Genomic DNA, 14,273 nt, shown 5'->3' on the forward strand with positions numbered 1-14,273 from the left:
AGAACATGCAAGCTCCATACCTTGTTATAACAATGGGCAGCAGACAGGCTCAATTTGCCGACTAGAAAAAACAAAAAAGACAAGGGAAAGTTTAGGATGTTTCTTTACAATACTTATAGAAATAATGAACATTGTGCATTGGTGGTTTCGAGGAATCATCACTGGAGAGGAGATGGTAATTTAGTTTAGGTTGTAAGAATTTACTTTTTTCAGAAAAATAAATGGTAAATACAAGGTCTTACTTGTTTTCTTTTTCTTTCAGATTGGAGGAGAGGGGGCTAAGTTTCTGGAGTCCGAAGGGACAAGGCGATGGCAACAATGGAGAGTGGGCTGGCAGGTGAGTACAGGTAAGTGTTCTTTCTTTCACAGTGAATTTCAGTCTTTTATGTTGTTGTTTTTGTTGTTGTTGTTGTTGTTTTTCCCACAGAGAAGGTCTGAGTCATCTGAGAGCAAGGTAACTGATGAAATTGTTTGTCTTCACTAGTGATTGGTTCAGTGGTTCTAAGCAGGCTCCCAAAGAGCCAGTTCCAAGCCAGATGTTTGAGTGCTGGTTCTTTCAAGAGACAATTTTGGTGAGCTGATTCCAGAAAAGAGTTGTAAGTCCCATGACTAGTCTTGACACCAAGACAGGATCTAAAACACAGAACGGCACGAACACAGCTAAGTAAATTTATTTTTAGTAGTTTAGTAGTTATAACAGCCTAAGACAGTGTGGCCACTGATCACCAAGTTGACAGCTTGGTCAGGCACTGGATGATGGTCTGAGCTGATCTTAAGTAGCACAAGTTGAGGAGAATAATTGGCAGCAGGTGAGACAGCTGGAACAGATGAGAGTACAGCCTTCCCACAGCTTCACCTAAAGGAGAAAGTAGGGACCAAGATCTGGAACAGGAAGAAATCCTTAAAAGGTTACACAGGCATAAGCACAAACATGTTTAAATAAGCAAGTAATGTAGATGAGCAGTGTTAAAATTTTCTTTAACTAATTGGTTAGTATAATATTACTGTTTTACGTGTTGCAAACTGAATGATTTCTTTTTAAAATGTCCAAATAAACTTGTCTTTCTATATCTGTCTAAGCAATATAATAAGTTAAGCTTCTTTGTGTCTCCGACACAGTCTAATACATACAGATAGCAATCTTTCGAATAGATAAGTTCCAAGTTATCAACTAGGATTAGCCGGTCATAGTTTACATGCTGAATTCAGTGTCACGCAGAAGCTCTTTCCAAATTGCCGACATGTTTGGGGCGTAAGGGATAAAATTGCAGCTCCTAGTTCTGTTTTCCCATGCTTAATCAATGTATCCCCACTTAATTACCGGGGTAGATTAAAAATAGCGACACTAAAGTGTCTATTACCTCATCAACCCCCACAGCCTGTCAGAGCCTGAGGGCAGCAAATGGAAGAGATTCATCTGTTACTATCCTCTTCCCTTTGATGAATTATAGCTATTTCTTCTTCACATGTAAACATTTCACCCGGTTATTCTGTTCACTGATACTGATGACACACATAAGGTGGCAGCTAAGGAGGCAAGTGACACTAGGTGAGAGATCAGGTTCTGATCTCAGACACCAAGGTGCTTGTTCCCCAGGAGTAAGGTCTGATGACAAGGCTGCTGGGAGATAGGACATGTTAAAAGCAATGCTCAAGCTTTACTTGGGCTGGTTACTGTCCCCTGTGCTAATGCCAAATGTCAACAACCTAGTTGAGGCAATGCTCACATTATTTACTTCAGGGAGGTTTAAACATTTTATGTAACAATGCCCCCAAGTAAATACAAATGAATCCAAAAGGATTTCTCTGCTTTGTGCCTGAAATTGTTAAATGTTTTTTGTTTGTTTTTTGTTGTTATTGTTCTTACAAATTAACTTCTTTAAGGATGATCATTTGATCTGGATTAACTTCATGTGTATTTCATTTTCAAATAAATCTCTTGATAGACAGCAATATGCAACCAGTTGCTAAGGGTTACATTAATCAAAGACATTTCTATCATTACAGTTTAAATATTGTAGCAGGTTTTAAATTTGAAAGGATTTGGTGAAAAAAACCTCTGACAAGGAACAGCTAAGTGCTTGCTGAAACGAAACTACTCTCTTGTTTTATAATGTCAATCAAGGTTCATGTCTTTTCAAAGATAAAAAGCTAGGTTTCTATTGAAATACAACTGAACCTACGTATTTACCTGAAGAAAAAGAATCGCACTAGCCTCAACAGATTTGCTGAGTCATGCAAACTGCTCTAAAGGTGCTGGTACAGTAAATTAGTTAAAAGCCTAGCATTCCTTTAACCCTCCTGAAGCCCTCGTACTTGAAGAGAGGAAGGGAAGCCCTTGTAACTTCGGGTCCATTTGACCCAAAAGCCACAGTAGGGTTAAGGAATGTATATTCCCTGCTGCCTTACACACCAGTTTCAGACTAAGATCATCTTATGTTGAGAAATGATGGAGTTGTACCTTTTTTAGTCAAACCTTGAAAATAGGATTATGCGTAATCTCATGCAATATCACGAGATGTCACATTCAGAGTATGTGTTGTCAACTACGACTACATCACATTTTAGATCATTGTCTGTAAAACTGACTGACTTATAGCCATTTTTCTGTTGACTAATGTCAATTAGCTGTGGGGGCCATTGTGAATTGGACTGGGTCCGAGTTTCATCAGTCGTAGATGCTTATCTAATGATTACTTTCTTCAAGTTTTGTCAAAATTTGTCCAGTGGTTCATGAGATATTTTGGTAACAGACAAATGCACACCCAGACACAAGCCATAACATTTTGGGTTGTTTTTTTTGGTCATGCCACACACATCTTTGTTAACTATTTATTTATATTAAAGAGTAATTTAGTTGGCTTGAAGTTGCCTTTGCTTCCTATGTTATGTTACACACTGCTTCATGCTTTGCTCTTTAGGAGATCTTTGTTCACCAGCCATTCCTAACTGCATTTGAATGTCCTCCATCCATACATAATGTGTTTGATTGTAGATTTGTGGAATCCAAACTCTTTAGAAAAGGTGTAGTAAGCTTTTATAACCTGATAAACACCAACAAGTTTTTTCTGAAAGTGTTTTTTTTTTGCAATACAATGATAGAGTTCATAAATATTTGGAAAACGAGCAGTCAACAAATGAGAGGTAAGGTACATTCCATAACAGGGTCAACACAAGTCCACAAAACAACCAACTACATACACACATCTACAGTAGGGTCAGCTTTTAGAATCACTAATTAACCTGTGTATAAACCAGAGTGGACACAGTGGACTGTGTATAAACCAGAGTATCTTGTAGAAATCCACACATGCACAAGACAAACGTCAAATAACATAACTCTGTGGCTGTTTTTCTGTTCCTTGTTTGTTACCAAGATTCATTGCTTACAATTGCTTCTGACCACAAGACAAGTTACATCACATGTCAGACTCCAATTCATCTTCAAACCTCTGGACAGAAAGCAGACCGCTGTCAGAGCAGACTGTGAATAAAAGATCTTGCTCCAAGCAAACAAAGAATAAAGGCATCTTTTTTGGGTCACCATTCTCTAACACATCTCCAGAGTCTTTGCAAGTGGCACAATAATCACAGCCAAAGCCTTGAAAGCTTCCAGCAGCCCTCAAAGTATGTTTCTCTCTCTCTCTCTCTCTCTCTCTCTCTCTCTTTCTCTCTCTTATGGAAGACCTACAGTATGAAAGTTAGAATTGTGGGTAATGAATTTTAAATGACAATTTGCATGAATCAGGTATTTGATTGGGAAGTTGTTGGATACAAAGTTTTGAAGATGTCTGAAATGCCTCCTGAATAAAAAGATTCTCAGCCTGAAAAACTAGAACGCTAATTTACATAGAAGTGTATTATGTGAGATTACCCATGTGAGCCACAGTGACAGTTCCAGTGCTTCTTTATTTACAAAGTGATAAAATACATTGTGGCTTCTCAAGGTAATGACAAAGCGATCATGCGAAGCACTCTCACAGAGTCATAGACAAATTAAATCACACAATTTTTAAAAAATGATACAGCCGCACAACTGTTTGGATAAAATGTACAGTATTCTCAAAGAATTGAGGTAGAAAAAGCACAAACTGTTCAAGTGGTGACATTTGACAAGGGTTTGTAGAGGTCACAGAAGAGTTCAAATAGAGTAGAGTCAGAAGGGAAGTGACCGTATCCTGATTCAAAGGGAATGCAGAAAAATGCTGATAACCATCAGGACAAAAAAAAAGTCTTAAGAACAGGGCGATTGTTTCACTGAAAAGGTCAAGAACTAATTATGGAATGAAACCAATCAAGGCAAAACAATAAAATTAGAAAAAGTCCACAGTAAGGTGCTTTCTGCCACATACAAAAGAGATTTTATGTTCAATTCAAATATGGAGTAAAGTGTTTGGGTATACCATGAAAAGGCTTTTGTCAAATTGCTACTCACTAATCAAATTCTCTTTTTATTCTATGTGTATGTATGACAAATGTACCATGCAGACAAACATCTTTCGGTTTCTTTTATAACAATGTACACTTTACAAGAATGAAATAGGTTCTCATTACGGTGCGATTAAACACCACTCCTCTCTGTTCTCCGTTTATACATTTCTGCGATATTTTCGGAGCTCCTATAGAATTCAGGGACAAACTCGAAGTGAAAGCAATTACAGAAAATATAGCGAATTCAAATAATATTTAATGTAATCTTGGCACAACTTCAAAGCGTTCTCGTCTTGTTTTAAAACCAAACCTGAGACGTGCTCGTGTCGAGATGAAGGTAATCTGAAGACACTGTGCCACAAAACAAATGGTTTCTCTTATAAAACATTGATTTTGTTTATGTACAGAAATCAGTTTGATTGATTTGTGTTCAGCTTGAAAGCCTTGGGGTAATTGTTTGTGTTTACATGTCATTTCCTGTAATCTAACACCATAAATCAGGAGCCTGGATGTATTTGTGCCATATGCACGAAAGCAGCATGGGTTTGAATGGCCACTCAAATACACTCTATGATTTTCTGTGTTAAAATAGAATAATTGAGTCAGCAGCAAACTGAAGTAATTATGTTGTTTCAATACGAACAGTGACTCTCATTCTATTGGTCTGTCTTATCTACAGGTCTGCCATGTACACCCTGTCCTTATTGTAGAAGCATAGGGATCACTATGAACCTCATTAAATGCTGCTTAACCATCCAGGTTTACACCTTCAGAGCCTCATGTACCCCCACAGCAGACAGCCGGCGGTTGATGTTGCGATAACGGCAGCGGAGAAGGTCACGGTAAGTGGAGCGCAGGTCTCGATTAAAGAAGGCGTAGATGAAGGGGTTCATCAGCGAATTGGCGTAGCCCAACCAGAGCAGCGTGCGCTCCAGCCAGATGGGCACGCAGCTACACTCCACTCCACAAATAAAAGGCCGGGCAGTGGACAGGATGAAGAACGGCAACCAGCACACAGCGAAAACCCCCACGATCACCCCAAGTGTCGTGGCTGCCTTCTGCTCCCGCTTGAAGATGGAGATGTTTTTGCGTTCTCGGTTCAGCAGACGGGACAAGGCGGCACAGTCCTCGGCCACGCCGGGCGGCTTCAGGCCCTGCATGCGCAGCGCTTCGTTAGCCACCGTTTCAAGGCGCTCGCGCCGTGACAAGTCAGTGAAGCGGTGCTTGGCACCACTCTTGCGGGCTGCCCTGAAGATCTTGTAGTACATGACGAGCATTACCAGCATAGGGATGTAAAAGGCTACGGCTGTAGAGTAGATGGTGTAACCAAAGTCTTGGCTAATGAGGCACACGCCAGCCGTGTGGACGTTCTTGGCCCAGCCACAGAAAGGCGGCAGGGTGATGGATGCTGACACCAGCCACACTCCCAGGATCATCTTGGCCATCAGCTGCCCATTCTGCCGTGCAGGGTAGGTGAGAGGTCGAGTGATCCCCAGATACCTGCGTAGAGGGGAGGCAGAGAAAAAAATCAAGATTCATTTTTCAAACCTTGTTTTTCTGCAAAAGGCTTAAATAAGAGGATGGTGGTTTTCTCTTAAACTTCAACACTTTCAACTGAAATTAAATTGAAAGAGTTTTATTTCAAGATGGCCACCACACCCATCCTCCACAGTGGCATCTTGAAAGGTGTGTTAATGCTCTGAGTATGTGCAGAGGATAACTCTCAGCTACTGCCACATAAACCTTACCTCATTATCTGCCATTTTGAGTGTGTTATAGCCCTTTTTGTGTTGACAAAACTACTCTGTCAGCCATTTTGAATCAGAGTGACTTCAATTGTCAGTCAGAAGTAGATGTAGATTCAGTGATAACTTTCTGAATGTTTTACTGAAATCGTTCCAGCAAAAATTTTGATAACAGTCAGAGTTGACGCCAATGGTTAAAACAAAGAGTTTTGGTAAAAATCTTGTGCAATATGTAGTTCTCAGTGTATGTGATAGAAATGCCAGACACTACCACGCCAAGTTACAGTTCAATATCTTTACAACCAACTGAGCTATATATATTTTTGTGCTTTATAAAGTCAAATGGCTGTGGCGGCTATCTTGAAAAGAATTGTCTTCAAAACTTAACCAGTTGTAGATGTACACCCAGTGATGACTTTCTCAAAGTTTCCTTCAAATCTGCCAATTGGTTCATGAGATATTTTGCTGTTAGTACAGATAAACGAACCCACACACACACAAACACGGGCAAAAACATTATCACCCCACCTTCACTTTCGGTGGCAGGCGATAAATATTCTCTTACTTACAAGGCACCCAGACACTTAAAGTACTGTGGAGGTTTTATGAGAGGTCATAAGCTTTGTCACTGTCCAGGCGGGGGGTATTGCTGCTTTACTCCGGCTCTCAGAGCTAAGCGGGTGAAGATGGAGCTATCAATCAAATAGGCAGCTAAGTGGATTCAAATAGCAACTGAGGGTGTCAGAGAAATAAAAATAGGTGTGAAAAGCTTGGATTTGTACAGAGCCAGGAAAATAGCCACTATTCTCACTAAATGATGAATGTGTGCGTACATCTCAGCATGTTTTGGCTCAATATCCACATTCATCTTAAGTGCCAAATGTGTCATTGATGAAAGTTGTACGTTTCAGGCTTAGAGCTCTTCTCCTCTTCCTCCACCGTTGTTAATCAAAAGATCAAAAGCTTTTGCCAGCAGTGGCCAATTCCACTCATCGTTTAGCAGCGATGCTATCACTGAGGTGGAAATCCAACTCGGCTCGCTCGGCTTCCAACGGATCCTTCATCTTATCAAGTGGGTTTCAGATGCTGAGTTTGCACAAGTCCAGTCTACAGATCTTACTTTCACTTTTACACTTCAGCTTTAATATCACTACAGCAGAGTATTGTGGTTGTCACAAATGCAGAGGAGCTTTTACATATAAAAATCAGACAACAATTCAAGGTCTTGCATTCCTTTAAGGAATGCATATCACCCGCCGTCATTCATGGCGCAGTTTCAAAGCTGTTGAGAAATAACAAAGCTATAGCCATTTTGGTCAAACCTTGAAAATTACATTATGCACGATCATCTTATCAAGTGGGTTTCAGATGCTGAGTTTGCACAAGTTCAGTCTACAGCTCTTAAAAATTGCAAGATCTCAAGCTCGGTGTACATGTTGTGAATGACTCTTCAGCAACTACCAATCAAAATTTGAGCTCAATGTCTGTACAATTGCCTGGGTTATACCCATGTTTGTATTGGCTAAAGTTGATTAGCTGTGGCAGCCATCTTGAACTGAATTGACTCTAAACGATAATCAGTTGTAGATGTTTATCCAATTATTACTTTCTGCAAGTTTGATCACAATTTAGTGGTTTATGAGATATTTTGGTAACAGACAAACAGGGTTGACTCCAATAGATAATGCCTAGGTTTTAAGCAAAGATCCTGTGCAATGTGTTGCCCTGAAAGTATATGTTGGTCATGACTCTCAAAGACATTGGCCAAAAGTTCATTGCATCTTTGCCTTTGGTAAGAAGTGATAATTAAACAACTTAGTAGGGAAACAACATGCTAAATGCTAAACTCTATCTGAAATCCATTTCAAACTTTAGGAAGTGTCAAATGGAGCATACAGCTTCAGTGCTGCAGGCTGCAGCTTGTTAGAAACTGACATCTTCCAGTGCATGTAGTATTGATTTTACTACAGATCAGTTGGAGTGAACAGTATGAATGTAATGCACACAGCAGCTGAAAGCACTCAATTAAAGTAACACACATGCAATTACAGCCCAGCTTCAGAACACAGAACCGTCTCACATATTTTATTTTGCTTTTTATTGTCGTTAATAAGCTGTACAGGACCTTGTTCTTTTTTTCATCTCCTGTCTTGAGGACTCGTATAATTTGAAGGGTAGCTGAGATGAGCAACCTGCATCTCATATCAGAATCTGTCACCATTGTCATGACAACAAGTGAAACATCCATCATTTAGCGTAGACAAGATGGCTCATGTTGAGGAGAAGCGAAGACGACAGGACAGAAAAAAAGCCAAACACACAGAACCTATTTCAGTCAGAAATAAATAACTTACAGTAACAGTTTGCTATAGCTCACATTTGTCAGTGTATGTTTGTGGCCATAGAACTGTGTGAATGCTGATTCAGCATTATTTTCCTGATGTTTTTTTTATTTTTCCATTTGTCTTAGGCAATTTTTTTTTTTAATTTTTAAATTTTTTATTTTTTTGCTTTGGCAGTCTAACTACTTCTGCAATCTCCGTGTCGGTTACAACTCAGCCATTTTTCCTTGTTAGATGTTTAAATTCTAGGCCCTAAAACATATGCAGTCTGGGAAATAGATACAAGACAGAAGAGAATGGGTAAAGCAAGCACTACGAATTCTTGGAAAATGCATAATGAATTGGCAGCAATGCAAACCTTCTCTGAGGTTGCATTATTCAAAAATAAGAAAGCTGTTTGTGGGGATAATTGTGTGTCTGAGGCTGTAGAGGGCAGTTCTCTGGAATCATGACTCATCCTCAACTTCTTGGAAGGCGAGGCTGTTTTAAGACAATTTTAAATTGTATATAACAAGGAACATTTTATTTGGTCCTCTCAACAAGAGCCTGGTATCTGCTTTGCATTTGAAAGGCAACAAAAAAATTCATTTTGGTTACATTTCAGTTTGACTGTAACGTTGAAATATAAAATAAAAGATCTTATGAACCACTTGAGAGATTTTAATTAAACACTCAGAAAGTAATCGTGTGTATACATCTACAACTGTTTATGGCTGATCAACCTGACAAAACCACAAAAATGACTGTAACTCGGTCAATTTTACATATATTGATGTGGTAGTAGCTGAGAGTCAACCCCAACACATACTCTGAGCATGACATCTTGCGATACTGCATGGGACTGTGCACACAGTTGTTTTTGAGGTTTGATCAAAACTGCAACAACGCCTTCAGTTCTCATTATAAGATGATCTTAGTCTAAATCTCTCGCATGCAAGGCAGCAGGCGATATGCATTCCTTCAAGGAAACTATCTTTTGTTGTGTTTTCTGTGTGCTCCTACTCAGGGTAAAATCTGTGAAACTGCAGGAATGTATTTAAATTTCTTTCTATATTTAGAACCATATTGGACACCAATAACGTCACAGCAGAAGCAGATAATCAAGCTAAAAACCAGTGGCATCAGATTATAATCACCTCCCATTAAACAGCAGGAGCACAACCAGAATGTGTGACAAACACACACCGAGTTTAGAGGGGGTTTTGTATTTTTTTATTTTATTTTTTTTTTCTTCGGATCTCTGGAGGATTTGGGGCATATCCGCAGCCACAGCAGCCCTCGGGGGGATTACCCTGCCACTGACAAAAAGCTTGGCCAGGCTAATGGAGAAATCCATTTCTTCCGCAAGGATACCAGCAAGAGCACGGTGATGTGAACGGTTTTCTGCACTGAAAGAATGCTAGTCGTCCGTCATCTCCGGCAGCATCTCACAAACCTTTTATATCTGAGAGGGCATACACGTTGAAATATTTATCATTCGCTGCCAAAAGCAAAAAAAAAAAAAAAAAAAGCAATATGTTGTTGCCCTAGTTTGTGTGTTTTGTTTGTTTATCTGTCTGTTAGCAAAATATTTCATGAAACACTGTACAAATTTCAATGAATCTCTTAGAAAGCAATTAATGGATGTACAGCTACACCTGATTAACTTTTGGGGTCACTCCAATTCAAAACACAAAAACAACAATCATTCAACCAATTTTACAGATATTGAGCTAAGGTTTCGTGTGGTAGTAGTTAAGCATCTTCCCCAACACATACTCTGAGTCCTACACATTGAGCAACATCTTTCCTTAAAACTTTGGCAATAACTTTCAGCATCAACCTTGTTAGTCTGTTAGCAAAATATCTCGTGACCCACCAGACAGTTTTTAATGAAACTCTCAGAATGTAATCATTGGATGTACATTTGCAGCCAATTAACCTTTGGAGTTACCCATGGCTGCCAGAGTTGATTGGCATTTGCAAACCCAAACATGTCTCTAAATCAGTAAATTTTACAGATACTGAGCTAAACTTTGGAGTGATAGTAGCTGAGAGTCATTCTTAACAGATACTCCAAGCGCTAACACACTTCATGAGTTCTTGCAATATTGCATGAGATTGTGCATAAGGTAGTTTTCAAGGTTTGATCAAAATGGCAATAAGTCCGTCCTTTTTCATCATGAGATGATCTTAGTTTAAACTCTGGAATGAACGGCAGAGGGTGATATGCATTCTTTCAAGACTGACAGGCTCTTAATTACAACACAACAGTAGGTTTTAGGGAATGGGGGTGATAAACTTTTTTTCTAACAAAAATCTAAATACCAAGATGGTGCAGCTGGCACAAAGAAACCCTGGAGAATCCTCGCTCATTTATCTCAATTAAAGATTTATTATTTCTGTGTCATTGCATGCAAGGTCAGTTCAAAGCAAGTCTGTCAAAAAAGAAAAAAAATGTCAAGTTGCTCATTTTAGGCAGATTTATATTTTTATTTTTTTTCAGTCTATCTGTGTGTTAGTGAAGTGAAGGATCCAGACGTAAACTGAAATTCAACAATATTTGCCACATAACTGTCTCTTTAAAGAGAAGTTCAGCTTGGCTGCTTTTTATCCGGCAGTGAGGTGGGGGTATTCACTGCCTTCATGCTTGGTTTGTTTTATATAAAGTGACTGAGAGTGCTGAAAACAGGGAGGGGGGGGGATCTGAAAACAAATTTTACAGCTCACTTCATGGTTAGATGGTTGCAAAGTATATGAAAAACCGACTTAAATCCTTGCTTATTTTGGGGTTATTTCAGGGGAAAGTTTGAGTTAAACGTTTGATGATTAGAAATAAAAGGTAATTGCATAATCCAGGCTTTTTTTACGGCGATGTGACAGAGTTATACCTACAATAGTCTGTGGTGAGTGAGCTGATCGTTTGAAAAAGCAGCATTTGTGAGGGGGGGGACAGGGGAGGGGACCAACCTAATTCCTACTAATAATTAAACACCAAGCATTCTTTGAAGAAATGCATATCACCCGCCTCCTTTCAGCACCACTAAAATCATCCATGATGAGAAAAGACGGAGTCAAACCTTGTAAATGATGTCATATGCAATCTCATGAGATATTGTGAGGATGGTGCTCAGCAACTACCACACCCACATTTTATCTCAGTATCTATAAAACCAACAATTTTGTGTTGGTTAAAGTTGATTAGATGTGGCGGCCATCTTGAATTAAACTGATTTCAGGAGTTAATGAGATAAAGATGCACATCCAATGATTACGTTCTGGAACTTTCATTGAAATACCATCCTGTGGGCCATGAAATATTTAGCTAACAGACAAACAGGGTTAACAGGGTTGACGCCGCAATTAGCGTCAAAGTTTTAAACAAAACTTTCATGCAATGTGTGGCACTTGGAGTATGTGTTGGGGATTACTCTTAACTTCTGCAACTGCAAATCCTAGCTCAATATCTGTACAACTGACTGAGTTATAATCATTTTAGTGTTTTTTAAGGCCAGTTGGCTGTGGCAGCCATCTTGAACTGGGTTGACTTCAAACATTGGTCAGCTGTAGATGTACATCCAATAATCACTTTCTGTAAGTGTTATTAAAAACTGTCCCGTACTTCATGAGATAGTTTGCAAACACTACAGACAAATGCACACACGCAAAACCATCATTGTTCACGTTTTGCCTTTTGCCAAAGGACGGAAAATTACAACTGTGTTTATCTCATCAGCTGAGGGTATTTATTATTAGCTGATTTTTCACCGAATCACGTGAAGTCCGTCCAGCGAAATCTCAGAGAATTGTTTCAAGGTCAGTCAACAACCCCAGTCTTTCAAGACTCTTGCAGCTCTCCGGTTTCTATTTGTGGATCCGCAACACAAACTGAGCTTCTCCTCACACCGGGTGCCGCGCACAGCATCCGCTGAGCTGTAATTTCATTCAGAACAAGAAAACAAAGAAGGAGTTTGTTTTAATTCATGCTTTATGCAGAATCCAGTCTCATTGTTTGTAGTTCAGACACATCTGTCCAGGCCAGGTTCTGTTTCCATAACTGATGTCTCCTCAGGCTTAGGATAGAGTGGCTAAATAAATGAGCCATTACAATCTTTAAAAATAGATGTACTTTTACATGAAATAATTTGGAGACATCTTGTTTCCAATTCATTTTATTTCACTTATTTCTAACCAGTAAGCTGAGGTACATGAAGAACAGTTGCTGTTTATTTTTATCAATCTGCTGAGAAAGATGCTTGGGAAGAGCCACTTGGGACAAGTTACATGTTCACTGCTCAAATGTTATCACTACTGAAGGAAAATCTAACACTCACATTATCATTTTGATCCAAAAGGCCCTTGTTTGCTGAAAAGGTTTTAACAATTTGCATTTTTATTTGTTCAGTTTTGTTCTTAGAAGATAAAGCCTTTCTGTAAAAAATAATATTTAAAGTAGTTAAAGATTAATCATAAAAATATAAAAATAAAAAATTTAAAGTCCTATCTTTCCTTGAAGAAAGCCTTTTTTGTGTTGGCTATGATTGATTAACTGTAGGAGCCATCTTGAATTGGATTGACTTCAAAAGTTAATCAGCTATAGATGTATATTTAATTATTGCCTTATGAAAATGTTCTTAAAATCCATCTAGTGGTTCATTAAATATTTTGCTAACAGGCAGAGTTTACTACAACAGTTATGACAAAGTTTTAAATACAGCTCTTGCAAATGTGTGAGCACTAATAGCGTGTATTGGGGTTCAATCTCAGCTACTACCACACCAAATTTTAGGTGAATATCTGTAAAACTGACTGAGTTGCAGCCAATGTTGTTTTGGGTAATGTTGATTAGCTCTTGTAGCCATCTTAAATTGGACTGACTCCAAACGTTAATAAGGTGTAAGTATGCATCGAATGATTACTTTCTGAGATCTTGATTAAAATTCACCCCGTGGTTTGTGAGATAATCTGCTAACAAACACACACACACGCGAAAACAGTTTTCAGTGGCAGGTCATAACTATTACTCATAGATCAACAGGAACTTTAACACTTTTATGGTTGCTTAATCGAGTACTTCAACCTGTTGTCTGACCTTTCAACAAGGTGGTTTTACTGCTCATGTGACATGGAATCAGTCCTGACTGTAATACTGTATAAAGCAGAGCTATATTAAGCTCACAGATACGGAATCAGTAACTTTAAACGACAAAAGCAAACATTAGCTGGAGATAACTTGCTTAGCGTCCTGACACAGACACAGAAAAAGAAACAATATTCTTCAGCAACGTTTTACAAAGACTGCTGTCCTGAAAGTCCAGCGTTTTGAGGGGAAATATCCGGCACCAAATTATTCAAAGCTTCATTTTACTTCAAACCCTCTGGCTAGCTGTGCACTTCCTCAGTAATTCTGTGTTTTTAAGTCCTCACAGATGACGACAACCCTGACAAACCTTTTCAAAACTTTTCCATTTTTTTTCAAAACAGACAGTTTTCCTGGAGGATTTAAGCCTTAATCTAAATGTTGAGTTCTTTACTGAAAGACACACCAAGGTTCGCACAGTGGTTCCCCGGCCCCTGCCTTTAAGTCCTAAATGTGTTTTATGATGTCCGTTTGACTTCCTCCTAATTGTTGAAAAGCGTCGGAGTGGATACTTTATGGCCTTCCCAGTATAACTCACCACCTGCCAGTTCAGGAGGGGGTTTACGCGCTCTCACAGCAACAGAGATGATAGGCAGCTATTAGTGCCGCGGTGATGAATTGATTTACTTCCCAGTA

General features: G+C 39.0%; 1 protein-coding gene across 1 annotated transcript in view; it reads right to left on the reverse strand.

Annotated features, from left to right (window-relative positions):
- Window positions 1-3,889: 3,889 nt before the first annotated feature.
- The window catches only part of htr7c (5-hydroxytryptamine (serotonin) receptor 7c), a 32,302-nt gene continuing 21,918 nt past the window's right edge, over window positions 3,890-14,273 (reverse strand). The window contains exon 2 of the mRNA XM_017414543.1: window positions 3,890-5,931. Within this exon, the coding sequence (XP_017270032.1) occupies window positions 5,193-5,931 (739 nt within the window). The 3' untranslated portion in view covers window positions 3,890-5,192. The remainder of the gene's footprint in view (window positions 5,932-14,273) is intronic.

This window comes from Kryptolebias marmoratus, linkage group LG1 (genome assembly GCF_001649575.2).
Source record: "Kryptolebias marmoratus isolate JLee-2015 linkage group LG1, ASM164957v2, whole genome shotgun sequence".
NCBI lineage: Eukaryota > Metazoa > Chordata > Actinopteri > Cyprinodontiformes > Rivulidae > Kryptolebias > Kryptolebias marmoratus.